We start from the raw sequence: 24,897 nt of genomic DNA on the forward strand, positions 1-24,897 counted from the left end.
TACAACGGGAGCTAAATAGTATCCCATTAGTATTCCACAGCAGCAGATGCAATCAAACGGGAAGGAGAGCGCAAGAGTAAGAAAAATGAGACATTCCGGTTGCAATGCAACCCAAAGGCGACGGAATTAATTGCTTGCGGTGCAATTGTTTCGTGAGATCAAGCGACCCATTTTTTTTTTCAACACAGCCTTTAGTTAGGCTAGAACGTCTTAAAGGCCCAGGCAAAATGGTGGTAAGAAAATGGCCGCCTAGCGGCCCTCTCTTGTTGGGGGAGTTATCACTCTTTTAAAATCATTTGCAGCAATTCCGTGGGGAATTTTAGCCCCGGCCGTCTCAGCAGGGACTTTTGAATTACTGTGCTTGAATTAATAAAAGTTTTCCCGCTCCTTGTTGCCGCCATAAATCAGACTTTTTGTGGTTTACTGTCCGGCGGCCTTTTGTTTCTCAAGATGGCTCCCCTTTTTTATGTATCATTTCGCCTTTCTCGGTCTCTTTTTTTTTACCTTTCCCGAGCAAAGGGGTGGTTAAAGTTGAAGAAATTTACTTACTTAGTGCAGCTTAGGTTACGAGTTTTCTGCTTTCTGCAATTTGGCCTGGGCCAGCTTATCTGCCTCTAGGATTAAACTGTTTGGTTAAATAATTCAACTTAACTGCACCGGGGCTGTTACTTGATGGCAAAGGCTTGGGCAACTTTTGACCGAGTTCAGTAGCATTTTTATGTTGCCATTAAAAAGTTAGGTATGCAAATAATTGCAGAACGTAAATTTGGCTCGAATTACTGGCATGACGATGGTGATGAGGGTGTTGAAAGTGGGACTCTGTGAACTGCAGGGGGAGCTTTGCTATGAAATCTCATTTTAATTTCTGTTTCCACTGCTGCTGGGAGCGATTAAATATTGAGTGTGAATGAAAATGGAAACTTGAGACCATCAGTTGTTTGAATAAAGCTTGAGAAGAAACCATGCTTCTACCGAGTCGGATTAGCATTTTCTAAAAAAAATCTGGTTCCAAGAAAATTTATTTCACACAAAAATCTCTAATTATATGTTAACGAGAGCAAACCGTTTCCACAAACTTTTCGGAACAACCGGCGCGCGCGATTGCCGAGGTGAGAAAGTATTGCCCCAGTCAAGTTACAAAATGGGCGATTGCTGAAACATGGGAAAACTTTTTCCATCCGTTGGGGTTTCCCTTAATCGGACTGACTTGATCCGGTGGAATTAAACGGAACATCTTGCTCAACAAAATGTTTGGCCTTATGCTTAGGTGTGCTTCCTATCTCTAAGAAGTGGGACCTTTCTTTAGTTAAGATGGTCAAACTGTCTGAAATGTACCGAAAGGATTAAAGTTTTCCTGATGGTGGAAGCCTGTTTAAGTGCTTTTTAGGGCTGATAAAGTTCTTCTTATTTTGTTGCTACCGTCTCGTGTCTTACCTCAATCGTCTGGGAAAGTTTCTGTTCATCTTTCGAGAGTTGGACGGTGGTAAAGTTTGTTGGTGCGGTTTCCCGGAAACATCTGTATTCCGGAAATTGTAAACAGAATTGGCCACAGTTTGTTTTGGTTGTAGGCGCGCTAGATGGAGAGAAAATGTTTGAAGAGTTCTTTTTTTTCTGTTTTTCTTTAAATTTGAAATTTTCTTTTCCTTTTTTGAAAAATGATAATTTAACAGTACAAGTGAAAATAATTATCAAATCATTGTATGAATCCACATTTCTTATCAGTTCCACAAAACTCCAATAGATCATCTGATCTGGAAAAAAATGTTCCAGAGCTATGAACAAATTCTAGAAGCCAATCTTAGAGGTGCAAGATTAAAATAGCTTTTAAGATAACTTTTCCTTTAAGTTATTTTTCCAATCGTGAGGTTATTTAGCTTGGTTAAAGTTTTGGCACAAATCTACAAATAAGATAATTTCAAAACTGCCTTTGACTTGATTCGATGTAGAAAGACTATAAGACCTATACTACAATCTGTAGAGTTTCGTTTATCATTTTCGTAAGAATAGATAGGGGATTTAGAGATTCAATACGCACTTTTCCATTTGAGGATTATTCAAGTTATACTATTGCAAAATTTTTCAATGAGATACGTGAATTTCTATCTGGGGTTTGTCGTGATTTTACGATTCTTAATAATCTCAATTCAGAGATTCACTAAAACACGTCTGTCACTCACAAGAATAGATCAATGATTGACTTTGTTTAGTTTGTTTTGCCAAGTGTTGCCAAAATCTCAAACGTTGCCATAGAAAAAAATATTTAATTTTATTTATCTTCAGTGATGCTGAATACAACTTTTTTTAATTTTATTTTCATTTGATTTGATTTAATTTCTGCATATTCTTCATCTCATCTGTAGATTCCTTCTCACCTCTTTCTCAATTAAAACTTTTCACGCATCGACTATTGTTTTTCATTAGAATAATTATATTTTTACAAATATCCTTAATTTCTATTCCACATTCCATATCTTTATTCTCCATCCTATAAATTTTATTTCATCTCTGTTTTCCTTCTCAAATCTATTCTCAAAAGAATCTTTTATTTACCGACTTTAGTATTTCTCAAAAAAAAAAATTCAATTATTCAAATACCCATCATCACAATTCTACATTCCATTCTCAGCTAAAACTATTCAAAACTTAAAATTTTAATTATTTTCAGTATTTGCTTCATCCAATCCGAAAATTTTCTTCGCAACAGCCTTCCCAATCTCTGCATTTCCTGCCGCTGTGTTTTTGTTCAACAGAGCCGGAACAACAGGTTTTCCCAAACTATACTTTTCTTGTCACTCTGTCTCTGTTTACGAGAGCCGGAAAAATTTGACAGTATTCTTAGAAACAGCCTTCCCAACCAGAAGGCCAAATCAAAACAAAAAATCAACAGCAGTCGCCTTAAAAATCCTCGCTTCCTGAACCAATTCCGTTCTTTTCCACCGGAAGTCCAAATCAAAATGAACAATCAGCAGCAACAGTCTGAAAATCTTCGCTTCCATAGTCATTCCGTCTTTTTCCACCTGGAGGCCAAATCAACACAAACACTCTGCAACAGAAGCCTTGAAATCTGCACTTCCTTAGCCAATTCCGTCTTTTAACACCGGATGACCTAATCAAAACTAACAATCAGCAGCTGCCATGAAAATCTGCGCTCTCTAAGCCTATCCGTCTTTTTCCAGGGGCCGAATCAGAAACAATTTTGTTAGTAGCAGCAGCCTTTAAAATCTGTGCTTGTGATAGTTTATCTATCTTACGCATAGAAGATTATCATCAAAGTAAAGATTTATGGAAGATCAATTAAGAAGTGACAGTGCGCTTGTATCCCATTTTTATATAATTATAAACAGAACGAGGAACATTTCTGTATGTTTTATATTCAGATGTATTTCAGGTTAAAATAATCAATTTCATAAGAAGATTAAAGCTTATAAGGATTCTTTAAAAGTTTGTAGTTAATGTTGCTTTATTAGCATTCTTCCTTGACATTGAAAGTGTTGCTATCCGTTTTTTAATTTATGAATTGTTGTTTCAAAGTATATTCAATATAATTGAGATGTTTTCTTGGCCTAAATTTTTTTTTCTTATATATTGATTTGCGACTGGATGATTTTTATGTTGAATATTTAATGGTAAACTGCTTAGTCAGTCATATTTTTGTAAATCAAAACGATTGATTTGTACTACTATCACGACGTTTCGGCTTTTTTTAGCCTTCTTCATTGAAGAGTAATTGTCAGATTCGGTCAGTCACTAGACGGAAAACGAACCTGACAATTATTCTACTCTGAAGAAGGTAACAAAAAATAGCCGAAACGTATGGAGTGTAGTAAAAATCAATCGTTTTGATTTTCAAAAAATATGACTGACTAAGCCGTTAACCATTAAAAATTCAAAATAAAAATAGTCCAGTTGCAAATAAATATAAAAAAAAACAAAATGGCGTCCAAATAGGTGGATTTTTTCATTATTTCAAAAATAATTAAAGCTTTACAAACGTTCAATATTTTCTCTGGGGTTTCATCTAAGTATTTCAAATTCACAAAAGGGTTCTCCAACCACTTCTTTCTGTTAAATTTCCAATTATATTTGAGACGTTTTAGTGAATTCTGTAGTTAGCAGAAAAAGCTGTTGCTAACAGTGAAAAAACTTTAAGTTGGTTATTAAGACAAATTTCTATATTATTAAAAACAACGAAGAAGTTGTCTCAAGCCATACATTTGCCAAAATTTGAGGTAGCTATTCAAGTTTGCTGAAATTTTTTTTGTGATTTGACTCAAAAATTATGCGATAGCTTTTTGAGATGGAAATTGCATTAATTTTTTAAAGACATAAAAAATTGAGTCCTTTTAACATTTTACTAGAGATAATAAATATTCAACATTGTCAATCTAATTATGTTTTCCAAAACAAAGTTAAAATTCCCTTATTAAAAATAGATTTAAATCTGTGAAATCAGTAAATATATTCAAAAATTCTGTGTTTGCATGCATGCTGTGTTTGTTGTGGTGCAAATTTTCCACAAAATTCTGTGCAATTGTATATTTTTCTGTGATTTCGGTAACCTTGTTCCTAATTTGAGTTCATTTTAAAATTTTTAATAAGAAGCTTTTGACAGTGTTCAGTAGGAAGGCAGAAGCTTGCAAAGGTTTTTTTTTTCCAAAACTGCAAACATAACAGAAATTTAAACTGTAATTTAAATAGACATAATAGATATAAAAACATTTTCATTCGTTTTTAATATCTAATAATTCTATTTTTGTCAAACATTCCCTAAAAATTAAGGTGCAGAAACTGTACACAAAATCTGCTCATCCATACTGGAAAGATTGGTTTCCATTCAAAATTTCACTTGAAAAGATTCGAGAATGTTTAAAAAAAATCTAATATCAGGTACGGAGAGCTGTTTTTACTTTTATTTTTCAAATTGAGTCACATAATGTAAAAATTGCATTAGTTTGAATTTTAAATTCTAAAACTTTCAATATTGTAAGAATCAGTTTGGATTAATAAGAATAAGAATTTCAGAGAGGAGCAGATTCTAAAGATTCAGTTTTTATAGTCAGATTTTACCTTCAATATCCTGATAATCATTTTTTTTTTCAGAACAAAAGTTGATTATTACGAACACTAACTGCAGACTGAAAAAAACTCTTTGATTTTATAATGGAAATTGTGGCAGAGATAAGATTAAATGAATGAAAGAAAACTTAAATATTTATTCGTAGGCTTTGCTTTTTTTTTCTAACCTAACCTTATATTAAAACCGGATTCATGATCAATGTTTGAAATAAAAAAAAATTCATTCTTAATTGCAATTTTCATAAGAAGATTTTTTTTGTAATTTTAAAATAAAAATCGATATATGAACATGGACTTGATACTCATATTTCAACCCAGTTTAAACCAAATTGAAATTCGAAATTAATTTTTTACGAGTATATTTTATAAACTTTCATTTTGAAATAATCCTGCTTCTAACTTCGAAAGAAAATTTAAAAAAAATATTATGGTAAAAAAATTATACAGTACCGTTCATAATTGTATAGCAATTGGAAGCACGCGCATTGACACTTCGACTTTGAACTTCCATAACTTTTGACTCTGATAATATTTTTTGATCAAATTTTCTGCGTTAGATAGATCAACTATCACACTATTATATCACAAAATTTGAGCTTTCTGGAGTTTGTGTGGCATGAGATACAGTCATTCTACGACAATCGGACTTTTTGGACTTTTCTCATTCAAACTGCAATATCTCAGGAGCTACACTATATTTTTTATTGAAATTTTGCAGAGTAATTGCTGAAATGTAAAACTATCATGTCTGAAGTTTTTGAAAAGTTTTATCGATGGGATCAAAAGTTACGGGAGGTACAATTTTTCAGGCATGAACCTAAAAATGCGATTTCTATAGAATTTTGGACGATTGTTTTCATGCGAAATTCCTATTTTATGTTTAACAACCAGTGAATCTATTTCAACCAAAAAATCAAAACAATATTGCGAGATTCTGATTTCAAAACACAAATAGATCTTTAATTTCATTTTTTCATTTCATCATAGCTTTTGCCAGACATTTTTTTTACTGATTTGTGGATGGAAACGATTATGTTCTCATGAATCGTCCAAAATTCTATAGAAATAGCATTTTTTGGTTCATGCCTGAAAAATTGTACCTCCCGTAACTTTTGATCCCATCGATACAACTTTTCAAAAACTACAGACATGATAGCTTTACATTTCAACAATTACTCTGCAAAATTTCAATAAAAAATATAGTGTAGCTCCTGAGATATTGCAGTTTGAATGAGAAAAGTCCAAAAAGTCCGATTGTCGTAGAATGACTGTATCTCATGCCACACAAACTCCAGAAAGCTCAAATTTTGTGATATAATAGTGTGATAGTTGATCTATCTAACGCAGAAAATTTGATCAAAAAATACCGTCAGAGTCAAAAGTTATGGAAGTTCAAAGTCGAAGTGACAGTGCGCGTGCTTCCAATTTCTATACAATTATGAACGGTACTGTACCTGAAATAGAATTATTGATCTGACACCTTAATGAAAATTTGAAATTTTGGTCTGGGTGTTTTACTTTCAAATTTTAATATCAAAATGCTTTAAGTTTTAAAATGGAATTTGATCCGAAAATATTCACTTCAGATCCTTGTTTTGGACTCAAAACAAATAACACTAGAGAACAGAATTTTGAGCGCCTATGTTTTAGCAAGGGTTTTTGAAAGATTTTGGCGAACGGAATCCGAATCATTGGTCAGATTTTGTCTATCAGATCCTGTTTTGATGAAAAGGCGTGTGGAAATATTCAAATTGTTCGATTTTGAGTAAAATCGATCATCTATTTTTTTTCCTCCATACAATCAAGGATTCATATTCTGCCTACATATTATAGATTCAGAGATACAACACTATAAAAAAAAATTCTACAATTCTAACTAGTTCTGAAATCACTGTAGAAAATATTTAAGCATACACATAACACTAGACGTATTACAGGGCACGACACATAACGTGCTTTCTTTACGGACAAAAGGATATAAAAATACCTTTTTGTCGATCGGTTTCAGACTTGATGTTGCCCTTCTACAGGACGATGTCCGGCTTACTAAAAAGTGAGTATAGTCTTCAAGATTTAAGATATTGAACATTTGAATTCATTTAAGAACTATGTTGAAGACTGCTAAACGATTAAATTTATGCATTGAGAAAAATTTATAATTTAAATTGGTTTTAAAGTTCTTAAATGCCTAGCCAAAATTGCAGTATTTTGCAGAATTGGGAGGAATAAACAATAAGAAAGCTTCTTTATTGTTTTCCTCTGAAGTCAAAGTTGTTTTTTGAACTACAACCATCAACTTCCAAATTTTTGTAATGTTGTACAGTTTTGTATGTATGTATGTATGTTAAACCCACCAGTGGCTGATAGGTCTTTCGACCCGAGTCGGTACGGGAAGTCTCGATCGCACGTTCAAATATTGTCCATGCTTAACTCACCAACAATATTTGCAGTGCAACCAAGGAGTCCGTTACCACTGGTTTGGGATAGGTTTGACTCACCAAACTCTCTTCCGACTGTACGAAACAAATTTAGAATTATGAAAAGGAACCATAGTATCCTTCTCATGATTCCATATTTGCCGAGATACTCCGGCTGGCTTGAACCCACAATCCATTGTATATCAGTCTTTCGTTCGCTTGGTGACCTATCCAACCCCCCACGAATCCCCTTGAATAGAGTTAAGCTATTTCAGATATATGAATATAATATATTTTAAACATCTTACCTTTTTACCATATAAATATAAATACATTTTAAACATCTTACCATTTTACCATTTGAAAAGGATACTTATCTTCAAACCATAAAAGGCTTCGTGAATATTTCAAAGGTTTGATTGGTCGCAGCATGCCGAAATTGCTATATCGATCGTCCAAACACATTTTTTTTCTACACCGGCATTATGAAATTTTCTCCTCCTTCAACAACACTCACACACGATTGAATTTCAGTCAATGCCATACTTGAAATAGTATATGTTACCATTATTTTTACTTCTTATGCCTTTTTAATTATATTGTGAACCGAAGAGCTTTCACTAAATCACATCACATATCAATCGACCCAAGCATTAGGAAAAAAACAACCTGCTTCCCGCAGCATCAAATCAATCAAGATGTATACATGCTCATCACTCCCCCGTACCAGGTTCAGCGTTCTGAACAAACTAGAAACCATTTCGGGAACTTCCACCGGTCACTTTTCCAAACATTTATCACTGATTCGTTCTAAAATTTCATCTTTAATTGAATTTTATTAAAATTTTTGCGGGACGAAAACAAAAACGCGTGCGTTGCCCAAAAGTCATGGCAAACTCCTCCTTTTTGTAATGTTGTACAGTTTTGCCAAAAAAGTGCACAGATTTATCTATTGAATTTCCATCTATTTTCAAAGTTATTTAAAAAACAAAAGCTGTTAGAAAAAAAAAACGAACTGTATATTAGGAATCCTTGGTCCCAAATTAGTCTAAAATAGCTCTTATATTCTTCGCATCTTGGATTTTTTTTTATTTTGTTGCCTTTGCTTTCGCCTTATTTTAAAAAAAATATCTACTCAATTAGATTTATGATTTTTTTTTAAGTTTTTATATGGCACTGTTAGTTGTGTTAAATTTTTTTTTCAATAATTTTTATTAGTAGAAACTGAAAAGCCTGTATATCTTCGTGCAGACTTTGATATTTTCACTTTAAATATCAAACATTAAAAAATAATAGCGTTATGCTACAAAAGAGTGTTTTCTAAAAACCATGAAGCAAAAAAAAATGGTAGCAGAGTGATAGTAACAGTTTTTTCAGCAGTTCAGATTCCTTACATTGTGTCGTTTTTATCCAAACATATGAGTAAATTGTGTAGATTTTTGATTCATCAATCCATGTTTTGGTGTAGTGGACACTTGTTATTTCATTTCAAGATTCGTTTTTAAAACCACCTAAGTGTTAGAGAAGGAATCACCTAGCTTATGGGGATTTGTAATGATTGCTTTTCTAATTATTTGGGTGATCATTAGGGTGGCCTAAAAATACAAAACATCAGGGAATCTGGGGGCCCACCCTCTAAATGGTATATTAGAGTATGGAGAACAAATTTTCTATGGGGTAATAAAAAAATCCTTTTTAGAGGTTCCACAAACGCAATCTTTGAAAAAAAATCCACTTTTCAAAAATTTGGATTTAAATATATTCTGAGTTTAAAAATTTTGACAAAATTAATATATTTTATATTTTTTAAATTTTGTTTGAGTTAAACCGCAGACACCAGATACCCAGACTGATCACTGAAGGCTGATTTTGGCGCTTGTCCGCAGCGCTATCTACGGGTTATCGTGAAACTAACGGCCACATACATAAACGGAAAAATCTTACACAAACCTAACTTATTTTGTGTGCATATTGAAATGCCCTTGATATATCACACACACATAAGCATTGTGCAATTTGTTTTTTTATTACATCTAGCGATGAACACGGTCGTTTTTGGTTACCTACTTTTGATAGAAAAAAAAGAACCATTTTTGAATTAGAGCGCATTACCAAATGTGGTTAGAATTCAACCATAAACATCCTTCCATCTTAACGAAACGTTTGAATTTCTTTCGTAATTTATGATGAACGGGTGGTTTGACATTAGGAAACTCACTTGAAACGATGTGTGAAGAAATTCATAACTCAATTTTGATCAATTAAAAAAAATTCAAATAACACTTGCAATAATGCACTACGCTTTGTTTGATGTTTGAGTTCATCAGTAAACTTTAAGGAGTTGCCATCATTTAAGACTAAAGCGATGATTTTTCAACGATATAAGTTGGATGAGTATTGATGATTGTCCGCTACATTTCCTTTTTGCGTTGTGGTTGAAAAATAATCATTTTATGAAATCTCCGATGTGGTTGAAAATCACACTTTCTCAATTCACAAGAAGAACTGCGGAAATAAAAAGCTGCCTTGGCTGCTTAACAATTGCTTCATTTGTGAAGATCACTTTCAACTGCAAGCTTTCGTTTACCCCCGGAAGCGGAATATACTATCAAGTCACCATCTACAACGAAAAATCGGTGTCAGATTTTTATTCACTTTTTTTTCTCAAATAAATCCTGAAACTTTCCTTTCGGTGAAAAACTTAGTCACATTCAAGAAATATCTGTTTTTCAAAATATCGAACTAATTTTGGAGATTGAATGAGCCCTTTTACCGCCCACTGGACGAGGCAGTTCTCGAAACAATATTTGGACTCCGAGACGATGCATCTTGTAAACATTTTCCCACAAATTTAGTACAATTTTTAATAAAGTGCGTTGGTTGAAATTTGACGAATATTGACAAACAATCTCAACCATCCGAGTCTGTTTAATGAGAACAGCTTAGCTTTTCCTGATCTGTTGTTCAGTTATTTCTCTTTTTAGTTAAATTTTGAATCATTTTTGAATATCGCACGTGTAATTGGTTTTATCAATGGGTATAAAAAAATGAACGTGAATTCGCCAATCAAAACATTAAATGAATTCACTTACACAGCCATACGATATTTGACATTCCATGCTACGACAAGAAAATAAAAATGACCTTCGTTTGCATCAAGATAGTAATGTTCTTTTACCATTCAAAATTCGTTTTGATGATGTGGAAAAGCATTGCATTCGATAAATAAGTTTAGTTACAGCGAAATTATTGCTATTCACTAGGCAGTGGTTAAGGTACCTTACTCAAAATTATTATTTTTTGAAGAATGGATTCATTATGTAAACTAACTACTTGTTCGTACAGAGAATCGCGGATGCGATTTGCGGATATAAAGTCAAAAAATAACACAACTTTTCGTGTCCACGGGTGAAATAAAAGAGGCATTTAATTGTACATATATCGAACATTACAGTTTTTCCCGCTCAAAATTATTACAAAATCACATAATTATCGTTAAACTGGCAACACTCAGCAAATAAACAAAATAGAAACGGTACAAGGGGTTATACATAAAATGTTGTGACGTTCACTACAAGGTGACCAAAATTGATGAGATTCATCACTACTTAAGGACTATGGTTTTAACAAAACTCAATTAAATGTTCCAATTTCAGGGAATATTTGCCCTTGTTTTACAACAATTTTTTTTCAGAATTAAAGATTTTCAAGTTGACATTTCTCACGCACACTTGCTCTCGTGTATGGATTAAGATGGGAAAAATAGTCTTAAAATAGGTCACTTTTTAAGTTAATTTTCCCCAAGCCCAGAATTATGCCAAATGGCCATTACTGTTGTTTTTGACATTTCTCACGCACACTTTGTGTATAAATAAGCAGTAAAAAATACCGGGCGACAAACACGGTCGTTTCTAAGATTATTTTTCCATAAATTTATATTTTTAGTGAAACAATCAGCATTCTATCACGAGCTTTTCCAGCGGCAAATAGATTAAGACAGCTTATCAATACATTCTATTCTTCACATTTCTGTTTTTTTTATAAAAAAAAAATTGTCCAAACAAATTCTAATCAATCCAACGATAATGTCAATAAGCTTTTTCACTCCTCAAATCTATCTAAATGTATGAGCAAAAAAAAAACAGTTAAGATAAGTTAGAATTCAAGTTTTTCATGAAGTTAGAGGTAGTTGATTTTTTTTTGTCGTAGTAAATTATAAATCAACCTTTCAGTCTAAGACGAACAATTCAGAATTCAATTAATTATTTATTATGTACATTTTTTCACACAGTCACTCTGCCGGATAAATTTCGAAATCCAAAATTAATCCTAAAATTGATTGCCTCTCAACTAAGGACCGGTATAACCTAGCGTTTGTATTTTTTCATCTAAATTCGGGATGATCAAACCGCGGCCCGCGGGCCGCATGCGGTCCTCGAGACATGTTTGTGCGGCCCGCGAAGCTTATCTCTATTTGAATTTATTTCATGATTTTTCTAGATTGTTAATTGTCATAAAATAGCAGTCCCTGCTAAACAAAATAATGCATATCAATAATTTGATCATATATGGTCGCAATTCGACCAGACCGAACTGAACGTCAATTTGAAAAAAATTGAGTTATCTATTGCAACGGATGCGAAACATGATAAACTACCTATCCAATGAAAATCAGAACATTTTTACTGTTTTTAATGATTTTATTAGAAAAATTCAATGTTGCAGACAGTGGAAATGGCAAAAATGCGTTGCGCCAAAGTGAACTGAGAGCCAGCTTTGAGGTGAAGATGAAAAGCATGTTTTGGTCATGAAACTGATTTTGTGCGAAATAAGCTTATGTGTGTTGATTTTTTTCTTTTCAAAACAGTTCTCCGGTTTGTCAGGAACTAATATCTAATAAATTAAATGGTAAGAAACGTTCCCGTAGCTAAAAACTTCATGTGGCGGATTGTTAACATTTATTAAAATTTCGTTTAGCCAGACTGAACCGAATCCCTTGAATTTTGTTTTCCAATTTACTTAAGGGAATGTTGGGATTTTTGACATTTAACGATAAAAGATGCTTTATTTTATTGCTTACTGTCGTTCAAAACGCAACCGGTAAGTTAAAATCACAGATATTCCGCTTTTCAAAAGTGCGAAATTTGTATGGCTCGGTTCACTCTGGCTCAACGACAAAAAACATTTTTCAAGCATCAGCCATACTCGTTGGGTGCTGCTCGTAAAGCGCCTATTGGTAGGCTCCTACGTTTAGAACAAATTGCCCAGTCAAATGATAGTGCATGACAATTTTTTAAACATTTTTGTTCGACCAGAGTGAACTGGGTTCAAACCTAATGCTATTAAAGTTCAGTTTTCTGCTTGATGTATAATCAGAAATCGACCAGTATAACCTCGATGGCTTTATAAGAGTCTAAATGTGATGGTAAAACGATTAAATAAGATATCTGATGAAATGGTATCAATTGGTAGGGCTGTGAACTTCGAACTCGATTTTCTCGAAATCAAGTTTATGGCGTTCAGTTCGGTCTGGTCGAATCGCGACCATATGCACGTCACTTGTTTGCAGTTGCATTGTCTCATAATCATCCAGATTGTTGACTTTTTTGTAGGATTTAAGCTTTTATTGAGGTCTATTAAAGGAATGGATGCAATATTATTTTTTGGAAAAACGTAAAATAGGAGTCAGTTAAGTCATTATTTTCGTTTCAAGCAAAGTTAAAGTTGTATGATGAAGTGAAATATATATTTTTTTGTTCTTGATTAATGACGGAAATAAGCAAAGTTTTATAATAAAGACTGTGTGAACGATTAAAGATATCTTATCGACATGGCTAAGTGAAATTCTTATTTCTCGATAAAAACAATGTATGAAATTCTTTGATTCATCCCTAAAAGTTCGTAACGATTACACAGGGGAACGCATTTTTGGTGCCTTTGTTTCAATTACTGATTATGTAAGATTATGACGTCCTGAATTCAAAACATTTTACAGATTTTGTCTATAATTTTCGTTTTGGTGGTATGCCGTGTTGAAATTTTTAAATTGATCAGTATTGGGTACATCCATTTTCATAACTGATATACCAATAAACCTACATAAAAACCAAATGCTGATTTTCGATCAATTTTCTACTCTCCATTCAATCAAGAACTCAGACATTGCCTAAATATTCTTGTATCAGAGATACAACGCTTTCAAAAAATTGAATTTTACAATTTATAGAATTTCTAAAAAAAAGATTACAACTTTTTCTGACATCATCAAAAAATGTCATTGAATATTGAATATTAAGGATTTAAATTTATTCAACAACTTTAAATTGATTTTATTTACGTTTACGGTGAAAAATTATGTTATTTTTCAATACAGTTTAATTTTTCTTGAAAATTTCGTCAAAATTCCCGTTTTTGTAGGTTTGAAAAAAAAAAAAAACAAAAAGAAATATAATTTTTTTCTCAGAATTCAATATTGCTCGCGGTCTTTGGGAAGTTGATCCTTGAGTCAATAATTATATGTATTTCACAGTTTTGTTAAAAGAGTACACAATTTCATTTCTAACCTTTTTTTTAAAAGTTATCTCAAAAACTTGAGCTGACAAAAAAACTAATTAAATATTCGGATTCAGCGCCCCCGAATGAGGAAAAATCAGTTCTAGGATTCCTTGCACCTCAGATATATGTGAATTTTGTTGTTTTGTTAGATGCTGTTTTCAGAATTTTCATAGGCAAATCATGCCAAGTATTGATTTAATTGAAACATTATACTTCAAAATTAGCCATCAACATTACCAAAGTTGTCAGATGATTCTGCCTATCCCAGAAGTATCTTAATTAAATTAAGAAAGTTTATGAAATTTGTAAAAATTTTCGCGAATCAAAAATGTTAACTATAACATTAACAAATCTTGTAAAAAATCTGTGAAATTATAAATTTTTCATGATTTTGAAACCTTGCTCAACATCTCAACTCAATGATTTTATACGGAACTTCAAACTGGAACTTCAAAGTGTATCAATAATCTACCTAGCATAAATATTTGTAGCACCAATGCCATCGAAAGATGCGGATTTTTTCGCACTTAAACTTTGCAGAACAAAATACTTCTTGAACAAAAATTAAGAAAAAAAAATTAAAAAAAAAATTTTCACCAACACTTATTAGTAGATATATTTTATATCTTATTAAAGGCTACCATAAAATCTTTAAAAATTATTTTAACAAAAACTGCCCAAAATTTTTTGTTTAAAAAAATAAGAGCAAAACAATTCATTTTTTTGTTGGATATGTAAAACAAAGTAAGCAAACCCGAGAAAAATCCGGGCTGTTTTTAATGAACTTTTCCCAAATTTGATTTTAAATATCCGAGCAAACCCGGATAAAACCGGGCAATCTGACAACCTTAGTCTGTTTTCGGTGTAGGTAAAACGAAGATCGCATCATTTAACAAAAAATGGGTTCTGATTTAAACCTCTCCGTTACTCACACAACCCTGTCCTGAGATTCTTGAATATACATAGCTTTACGGACGTAGAAACGGTATCTTTAGCTAGTGGTATTGACTTGTCAGTGTTGTTTCAAAGGTTTTCAATACAAATTTTTGAAGAAAACTGGAATAAATAGTTCACGGATGATCTTTAAAAGTAGGCTCTTACAATCCTTATTTCATCTTTTATTGACTACTTGGACGCGGCTGGCGTCGTTATTGATATATATTTATTTTTTTAAGGGAAAACATAAGTTTTGTGCATTGAATATAAGCTGCGCATCCCAAGCTCAGTTCGTGTTTAGACTTCTAGCCGAGTAGTCGACTTTTTTGTCTGCGACGTTGTCTCAAGCTGCGTGTAGCCTAGCTACTGTTTAAATTTCGCTTTGTTCAAAACAATAGCTGATATCTACGTGTGGAAAAATGGCAGCCAAACTAGAGGAAGCGCGCACCAACACGCTGCGTATCTTTTTTGGGCCTGGAAGATCTGAACCATCAGATAGCGGATTATTTGAGTTCATGAGATCGAAAATGAGTTTGGTTTCCGCTAAGCTCTTGGCAATGTATAAGGAACCCAAAGAACATTGTGTCTATCTGAAATTTCAATCCGAAGCTTTATTGAAGGAGACGCTGTTGCGCTTGCCATCTTCGATGGAATATTTTTACGATGACGATAGCTCAACAACGGTAACATTTTCTGCAGCGTCGAGTGTGTTTAAGTATGTTCGTGTTTTTAATCTCCCACCGGAGATAGAGGACAAAGAAATAGCGGATGTGTTTTCAAAATTTGGAACAATTCAACGTTTGGTGCGCGAAAAATATGGTGCTGAGACCGGGTTTCCAATTTGGACAGGAGTTCGAGGCATCCATATGGAAATAAAGAGTGAGGTTCCCGCAACAGTACATGTGCGTAACTTTCAAGCACGCGTTTATTATGAAGGCCTTCAGAATAAATGCTTTGTTTGTGGAAGTTCAGAGCACATTAAGGTTAACTGTCCTAAGCGTGTATCGGTGAACAACAGATTAAGTACATTGCGTTATAGTGACGTTGCAGCTGGATCTAGTCGAGAAGTAGAAAAGTTGTTTACTGGACAAAAAGTTACCATGCCAAAACCACTGTTGCAAAATGAGGCGAGAATTGGGTCGAGCGATCAGAACACATTGGATAGAGCAGCGTTCCAAAACGTTTCGGAGCTGTCCACCAATGAAGGTGGAAACCAGATCGGAGACAAAGAAAAAGCTCTAAGCTTTAGTGAAGCTTTGGATTCATCGGAAGAAGTCGATGAGGCAGAACATGACATGGTGGTTATTGAGGAGGAGCAAGCTTTCACGAAAGTATCATCGGAGCGCACAAAACGCGGAAGAGAAGAAATTAATAACGATAGCAGAACTGCATCCGAAACATCTACGGAGTCGGAACCGGGATCGGTGACTATTCCTTCAGCAAGTATTTCATTGGCACAGAGTAGACTAACTCGATCTAAGTCAAAGCAACAAAAAAAGCATTGATAGGTTATGTTTCACTTAACTCAGCAGTGTTGAGTTAATTTGAGATAATATCAGTTGTAGATTTTGTTCTGTCAATTAAAAGTAGTTGAGAATGTTGCGATTCAATTTATTGGTAGCCTAAAAATGATCTAAATAGTATCCAAGAAGTAGAAATGTAACAACAGTAGTAATGAAATGGTTAAAAAAGGATCGGTTCATTAGAATACAAGATTTTATCAATGTTGACTGAACACAACTGTAGGTTTAATTAAATGTAGAATTAATTAAAATTAAATAAATAAAAAAAAAAAAAAAAAAAAAAAAAAAAAAAAAAAAAAAAAAAAAAAAAAAAAAAAAAAAAAAAGCTGTTTTTTTCCTCGCACTTTATTAACGACCTCGATCAATCGCGGAGTAAATGTGGAACAAGTTCTACTTAGCCATGCCAGCGGCCATGGAACTCGAAATGTATTTAATTTATTTTTTTTCTTTCGAATAATTGAAGAATTATACTTGGAAAAAAAAAATGTTAATGTAGCATTTACGGGTTTAATAATTTGAGGTGGATATGAGTTGTCAAACAAGCTTAGTAAGTTAAGCGAAACTATTATGCAATAAAAATACACTTTATAATGCCTGCAGTTTCTTGACTTTTCCAATTTTTCTCAAAGAATAATGATTTTGTGCATACCATCTCTTTTTACCAGATCACAGGCTAATGCAGTTGTCATCATTATGTTGATTTATTCTGAACCTACCTGAATACACAAATAAATAAACTTTTAAGCCTTTTAAATCAAAGCTTATCTGATTTAATTTGACTTTAATTGCCATCATGGCCATACCCAAAACCCTTTCCAGCTCATCATAATTGTACTGTTCCATCAACCCTAGAAAAGTTAAGAAAAACACCCGAAAGCAAAATCCAAATGCCTTTATAACAGCAGCATTCACATCCGGACTCGTCACCGGAAACGGACCATCCTCCGCACTAACAAAAACAAACGAACCAAAAAAAAAAAGCAAAACGACGACGAGGATCTGAAAGCACAGCTGGTTGTTGGCTGGCTGGAAGCCTCTTGAAAGCGCAAAACATCCGCCGTGCTCCAGACCGGATTATAAAACTAATAAATAATCACTTACCGCCGGCAGGGCGAAGAACGAGATTCCGAGTAAGGCGCAAAACGATGCAATAATTTTGCCTTGCCACGTTTCCGGTACCATGTCGCCGTACCCGACAGTGCATAACGTTATCTGGAGAGAAGAAACAAAACCGGAGGACCGGATATCGGTGAAATTTCCACCGGATGTGATCGGGGTTTGGGGGAAGGGAAATTGTGAAAAATCCGTCCGGTGTCGAGGTGGCCCGGAGACGAACGATGATTATGATGATGATGATGATATTTTGTTTGTTGTCATATTATGGCGGTGTCAGATTTGGTTTTTGTTTTGACAAAACGGCATCATGCAGCCGGCGGATGTCGGTAGTTTTCCCACGTTGAAAGAAGTTGTTGGCATTTGACGGTGCACAGCGTTGAAATGGATTTCAGGAACCGGAAAATAAAAGAAAAGTGATAACGAAAAAAAGCAGAGCATACATTAGTAGTGATTAAATATTTAAATTCTAATCTTCTCTGAAATGGTCATGCAGTTACAAACAAATGTCCGTCAGGTGCTTTTCAAGCAAGCAAAAAATCCTCCATTTCAATCTAAACTGTTCCCCAATTGGACATTTACGTTTTGAAAAAAATTAAAATTTAAAACGGAACGATACTTACCACACCCCACCACAAGGCTTGAGCAAAGTTGTTGAACTTGGTTTTCTCCACGTCTTTCTCCATTAAATATACTAAAAACGAGGCAAAAATAAGGCCCAGGAATCCTATGTACAGCGTCGTAATAAGTTCCTGCAAGGAGAAATGGAAGAGAAATGGGAAGCTTTAGTATGAATGTTTACCTTGAGGAACGATATATAATAATCGTGTAAAAATGCTAGGTATAAATAAAGGTTGCCAGAATTTTTTTAGGACGTAACCGCCCAAGCAACACAGATCAAGCTAACTAGCATTTCGATGTTTTACTATGGTTTTATTATGGCTTTTTTTGTGCAACCCGTTTTATGGTTTATTATGGTCATGCAAAATGCTTGTATTCTTGAATCGACCGTCTATTTTTGAAAACGCTCATAAATCTTCCATTAAACATACTGTTTTAGTTATTTAGAAAGAGTTAGGAATGCTATGTTTAAACTCTAATAAAACACAAACTTAGAAGTTTGCTCCAAGCTATCTTTTGCATGTTCTATAATAGCACTCAGTGCCTGATAATTAAACCGCCATAAAACTTAGAGACAGTTCTTGATCAAGATGTCAGAACAGGACACGCTCAGATTAGATAGCACATATTTGAATTGGAATTCCCATTTTAACACATTTTTGATAATTTCTGTGTGTTTATTTAACTCCAAATAATAAAATAATAAAAAATTATAAAAATTTATGAAAACTTCGAGTTACGAAGTAGAAGTCGAATTACGAGTAGAAGTCGAATTTCGTTGTCCGTCGCCATCTTAAATTCCAAGATGGCGGCTACCACTCAACTTGAAAATACTGTAAATGACTGAAAATCGCCTCAAACCCTTACAATATGGGAATTAGTCTAAAGAGATGAACCAGTAAAAGTCGAAGTTCAAGATGGCGGTTTCCGCAGAACTTTATAATGTTGTATATGACTTATAATCGTATGAAATCCCAACAATATTGGTATTGGGTAAAAGGGCTAAACGAGTAGTAGTCGATTTTCTCTTTTCGTTTTACTCTGAAACCGTTTTACAGACCCCGATCATTTTGGCAACATTCGATTTTAGAAATATCCGATTTTGGCACATGTCCCTAAATCAAACAAATAACAGAAACAACATAACTTTATAGCACAGATAAACAGAAATGACACTCTGAACGAATTTCCATCGATTCTTCGCAAAGCTTTGAAAGAGCTAGGCAATGTCGCCACCAGATGGCAATGCATGAAATATAAAAGAAATCAAGGTAGCCACTTTTATGACTAATCATCTCGATGATGTTAACTTCGATCAAAATATTATAATAAACAATCACCCGTAGACTGCGGTAACGTTCGTTTAAAGAGGAAGTTTCGATTAACGCATTTGGTTCCGGTTCCGGTTAGAACTTCCTGTTCATTGGCGCTGTCATCGAGTGTACAAAGTGGAAGACAAAATCGAACTATCTTTTTATAATATTTGGGTTCAAGAAACGGAATTTGTTAACTACCGCTTCTTGGAGATAAGACTGCAGCACGCACGGAATACCCAAAAACCATAAATAAAGGAATTAATTTGAATTGTTGCCGGAGACGCCCATCGAGTGTTTAGAGTGTGAACAGAGTTATTCGGTCTTCCGAATCACGTCTTTAAAATACGAAAAAGTGAATGTGGCGTATCTCGAGCCATTTTATAAATATAAGCAGGGAGATTTATTGTAGTTGTGATCGAAAAAAAAAATGTATAAAAATATATACTTTTTGTGGCCCGTATGCTCATTTGTGTGATCAGCCAAATTTTCGACATTATACAAGCTATTTCTTTGATTCCATAACAATGGAATTTAGATTATAATATTCATAAAGTTAGCAAGCTTCTCCACATTCTTCTCTTAAGTTCTAGTAAGCTTCTCTACGTAGAGGAAAAAATGACTTAACAAATATTTAGTACAATATTTCGTCACAAAAAAAAAAACAAGAGAATTTAAAACCAAGTGAAATGAATGTCTAAAATAAACTGTGGTTCTGTTAAACGAGCTTTCGCATATTGTTCTGCATAACAGATAAAAAATATAAAAAATGAGAATTTTCAGGACCCCGTTGAGATGTCTACAAAAACAAGTCATATTTAATCCACCGAATAATCTTCAGATTATTATCCAATCATTGCTGCTATATTTAAGTCCTGGAAACCATCCTACGAATAAACTAGTTTCTTCTTCCGCTTTTTCTATTCTTGTTTTGATTGATTAAGTCTTCTTGAACGTTGTTTTTCGAACCTTACACGTGAATTCGATTTTTCATCTTGGGCCCCAGGAGCATCGTACAGTTCGAATGTTTAGAATAACCTTGAAATGGGAATTAATGGCAAATGATGGCAGTGGCCATCATGGCACGAGATGAGCTCTGGAATTTTGAGCACCATAAACACCTTACGCTTACATCTGATGTGAAAATTTTTATAACCATCTCTCTGCTTGTGATTAAGCAGAAAGTACAGAAACTGCAGCGTGCTGCAGCCTTATCTCCAAGAAGCTGGAGTCGCTGTATCAACAAATTCCGTTTCTTGAACCCAAATATTATAAAAAGATAGTTCGATTTTGTCTTCCACTTTGTACACTCGATGACAGCGCCAATGAACAGGAAGTCATAACTGGAACCGGAACCAAATGCGTTAATCGAAACTTCCTCTTTAAACGAACGTTACCGCAGTCTACGGGTGTTTGTTTATTATAATATTTTGATCGAAGTTAACATCATGGAGATGATTAGTCATAAAAGTGGCTACCTTGATTTCTTTTATATTTCATGCATTGCCATCTGGTGGCGACATTGACTAGCTCTTTCAAAGCTTTGCGAAGATTGAAAACCGAGTGTCCCGTCTGTTTGTCTGTGCTTATAGTTTTTGCTTTAATAGGACCAATACAATTTAGACATATTAGCATGATAGACATAATACAATGACATAAATAGCAAATATGGCAAAAAACAAAAACTATCGACAAAACACGAAAAGTGCTAAATGCATCAAAAACATGATGAAAAATCTAGTACTAAGTAAAAAACAAGGTTGGGAAAAAATCGTTCGATTTTGACAACACAAAATGTTCGAGCGGGTTGCCAAAAACAATCAGGGTCTGGTTCTTCTAGTTAATCCCTTTCAACGAATACCAATATTTAAAGCTTTCGTGCGGTTTTTAGTCATTTGCAGATTTTTAAAGCTCAGTGGAAGCCGCCATCTTGGATTTCAAGATGTCGTTTGATAGAAAACTTCGACTTCTACTCGTTTGGTCCTTTCACACAATGCCTATATTGTGGGAGTTTCATGCGATTTTCAGTAATTAACAGCATTTTAAAGTTCAGTGAAAGCTGCCATCTTGGATTTCGAGATGCACCTGATAGCAAAATTTGACTTCTTCTAGGTTAGCTCTTTTAGCCAATACCCATATTGTGGGGGTTTCATGCAATTTTCAGTTATTTACAGCATTTTAAGGTTGAGCGAAAGTCGCCATATTGGATTTCAAGATGGTCTGATAGAGAAATTTCACTTAAACTGATTAGGCCATTTTGCCCAATGACCATATTGTGGGAATTTCTAGTGACTTTCAATGATTTCAATCATTTTATAGTTCAGTGGAAGTCGCCATCTTGGATTTCAAGTTGACGTCCGATAGCGAAATTCGACTTCTTATAGTTTAGCCCTTTCACCAAATACCAATATTGTGGGCCTTTCATACGATTCTCAGTGACTAACAGCATTTCAAAGTACAGCAGAAGACGTCAACTTAGATTTCAAGATGGCGTCGAAAAGAAAAAAAATCGACTTCTTCCAGTTTAGCCTTTTCAACCAATACCCATAGAGTGGTTGTTTAATGTGACTTTTTGTCATTTACAGCATTAAAAGTTCAGCGGATGCCGCCATCTTGGGTTTCAAGATGGCGTTTGATAGCGAAATTCGACTTCTACTCGGTTAGCCCTTTCACCGAAATATTGATGGGGTTTCATGCGATTTTAAGTCATTTACAACATATGAAAGATCAGCGGAAGCCGCCATCTTGGGTTACAAGATGGCGTCAGACAACGAAATTTGACTTCAACTCATGATTTATTCCACGGGTGATTAACAACCAATCCGTTTTATTTAAAATGTCTGTCCTCATTTACTGTACTAAGGATTAACAACTCAGAAATGAGGAACTCATTCTCAGCGTGTAATTGGTTGGCTTGCGAGAGAAATGTCAAATCGAATAGACTAACGCCATGTTGGTTGCAAAATCGAAAGGCACAAAATGACGCCATGTTGATGGATTCACAATGCAAGCATTGGAAAATATTTTTTCAGGCCCATTTTCCATCTTTTCCATGATGATTGATTGACCATCAGATTTGACGAGGCGCATTTATTTTAAGATACTATTTCATACACATTTTACCTAAAATCTTGACTGGCAGTACAAAAGAGGCTTAAAAAATTGGTATTTTGGCTATTAATTTTACCAGATCATAAATATCTCAATAATGCAATCATCATTCATCAACCATTATGGTTGCTGGAAAAAATAAAAATAAAACTCCGAGAACTCACAGAATCGAAAAAAAAAAATTCCTAACATGTTTAATAATGGTTTTTTAAAAGCTTTGGTGACCAACATTGATGATCAACAATGATATGTCATGATGACGTTTCTAGGGTAGGGCCAAAAAGTCAAATTTTGGCTTTATTAGAGTCCAGGTGATGTTATAGAATGTGCTTAAGCTATTTATGAAGATTAATGCTATAGTCCAAACGAAATTTTGCTGACCATAATAAAGCTAAAATTGTTCCTTGGGCGAGCCGGTCATATCCGGGTTATTTTATCTTGAAACCTTCAGAACCCGGTCATTTTATTTTAAAATTGGCTACCAAAAATTCCGGTCAATATCCGGGCAAAACCCAGGGAAAACTGAAAAAAAAATCAAGAAACAAATTTTAATCAAAACATGAGCAGATTTTAAATCGTATTTTAGGTCATTAAAAACTTTTCAAGATTATGTTTAGAAAATTTGCTCAACAAATTTCAATTTGGGCACATAATTAAAAAAAATTTTATTTGTTTTTTTTTGTGTAGTTTGGCAAATAAAGTGTCGGGAAAAACCGGGGTTTTCAATGAACTGTATCAGACTTTTTCCATATTTTGTATTGAATATTCGACCAAACCCGAATAAACCGACTCATCCAAAAACAATGTGAGTATTTTATCCAAATATAAATAGTGATAGATATTACCTATGCCTATGCCATTCGGCTTAAAAATTTCAAAACAATCTGAAAATTGAGAATAGAGATGTACCGAATAGTGGTATTTGGCGAACGGCCGAATACCGAAACCTTTTCAACTATTCGGTCAAATGTATAATCTCCCGAATATTCGGTCGAATATCCGTTGAGTTTTAAACAGAAATTAAAAAGCGACAATTTCATTTTTCTCTTCTTCCTAAAATCACAAGAATTGGCATGAAATTACCTTTCTGTGATATAAATCCACCGTAAGTTTACTCAAAATCCAGTGCAAAGTTGAATTTAAGTCTAAGAAAATCTGAAAAAATGCAAATTGACAATGAGTTCGATTAATCGATAGTTCATCAAAAATTCTGTGTTTCGTGTTTTGAAAATCTTAGGATGTGTAAAATAATGTCAACTTTCCATTCCTTTTTCCAAAATTTATCTGCTGTGACTTCAACAATTTTGATGATTTTGTGGTTAATGAGCATTCCGTAGCTGATTTAAAGTTTTTTTCCGAAGCATGTTTTTTCGGATTATCTTGGACTTTGAATAACGAAGAATTGAAGAGTTGTAGCTGAATATTGTCTGCGCAACAAATTTAAGTTAAAAGACGAAGTTTCTAAAACTATAAACTTTGTGAAATTCGGTAGGGAAACAAAATAGAAATATTGGTTTTATCCAGGAGTGTCAAAAAGGCAAGTTGCATTTGAAACTCTTATATCGATTTTATATAACTTTCATAAAAGTAAACTAGTGTTGCAAAAAAGCAGTGCCTTCATTTGCGTTTCACTCATCGATCATTGATTGTCTATTGATTTCATAGCGCGGACTGAATCGTAAAGAACCCGCTTTCCATTCCGTAATGACAGTCATAAATCACAATGATGCGCTATTTTTCTTCTCTCCGGGACCTGGCGCTGAAACCATTCATTACCGATGATCAACAAGTGATAATGGTCATAACATTCTTCATTCCGGGGTTCGATGAATCCACTAGGAACCTGTATGGATTTCTGACTGGTGGCACACTGTCCAGATGACCGATGATGGCCTGAACATAGGGCTCGGGTGAGTGGGCGTTCGTTCTCTATCCGTGAAGCAGTGTCACACGTGTTTTCACAAATTACAGAGTAGACCCGCATACGTTCGCAAAAAAAAACAACTCCGAAGCAAATGACAGCTTTCACAGATAATAGACCATCATCAACATCGGAGCGAATGAGATAGCCGGACGGAGAAAAATGGCCGCCTTCTTGCAGGAAAGCTCCCGGCCGATAGAGAACCACATCAGTCTGATGCAATAGTAGGTTCATAAATCAATTGAGTAAATCGAGTCGGACGAAAAACATCCTCCCGGAGCAGAGTGGACATTTGAAGCCATTATCTCAAT

At 34.2% G+C, this 24,897-nt stretch overlaps 1 protein-coding gene across 14 annotated transcripts in view; it reads right to left on the reverse strand.

Annotated features, from left to right (window-relative positions):
- The window catches only part of LOC129751553 (potassium voltage-gated channel subfamily KQT member 1-like), a 705,179-nt gene that overhangs the window by 331,082 nt on the left and 349,200 nt on the right, over window positions 1-24,897 (reverse strand). For all 14 annotated transcript variants that reach the window (XM_055747130.1, XM_055747121.1, XM_055747116.1 and 11 more), the window contains 2 exons: window positions 18,244-18,372; window positions 17,609-17,719 (listed from right to left, as the gene is read on the reverse strand). In XM_055747130.1, the coding sequence (XP_055603105.1) occupies window positions 17,609-17,719; window positions 18,244-18,372 (240 nt within the window). The remainder of the gene's footprint in view (window positions 1-17,608; window positions 17,720-18,243; window positions 18,373-24,897) is intronic.

Source organism: Uranotaenia lowii, chromosome 3 (assembly GCF_029784155.1).
Source record: "Uranotaenia lowii strain MFRU-FL chromosome 3, ASM2978415v1, whole genome shotgun sequence".
NCBI lineage: Eukaryota > Metazoa > Arthropoda > Insecta > Diptera > Culicidae > Uranotaenia > Uranotaenia lowii.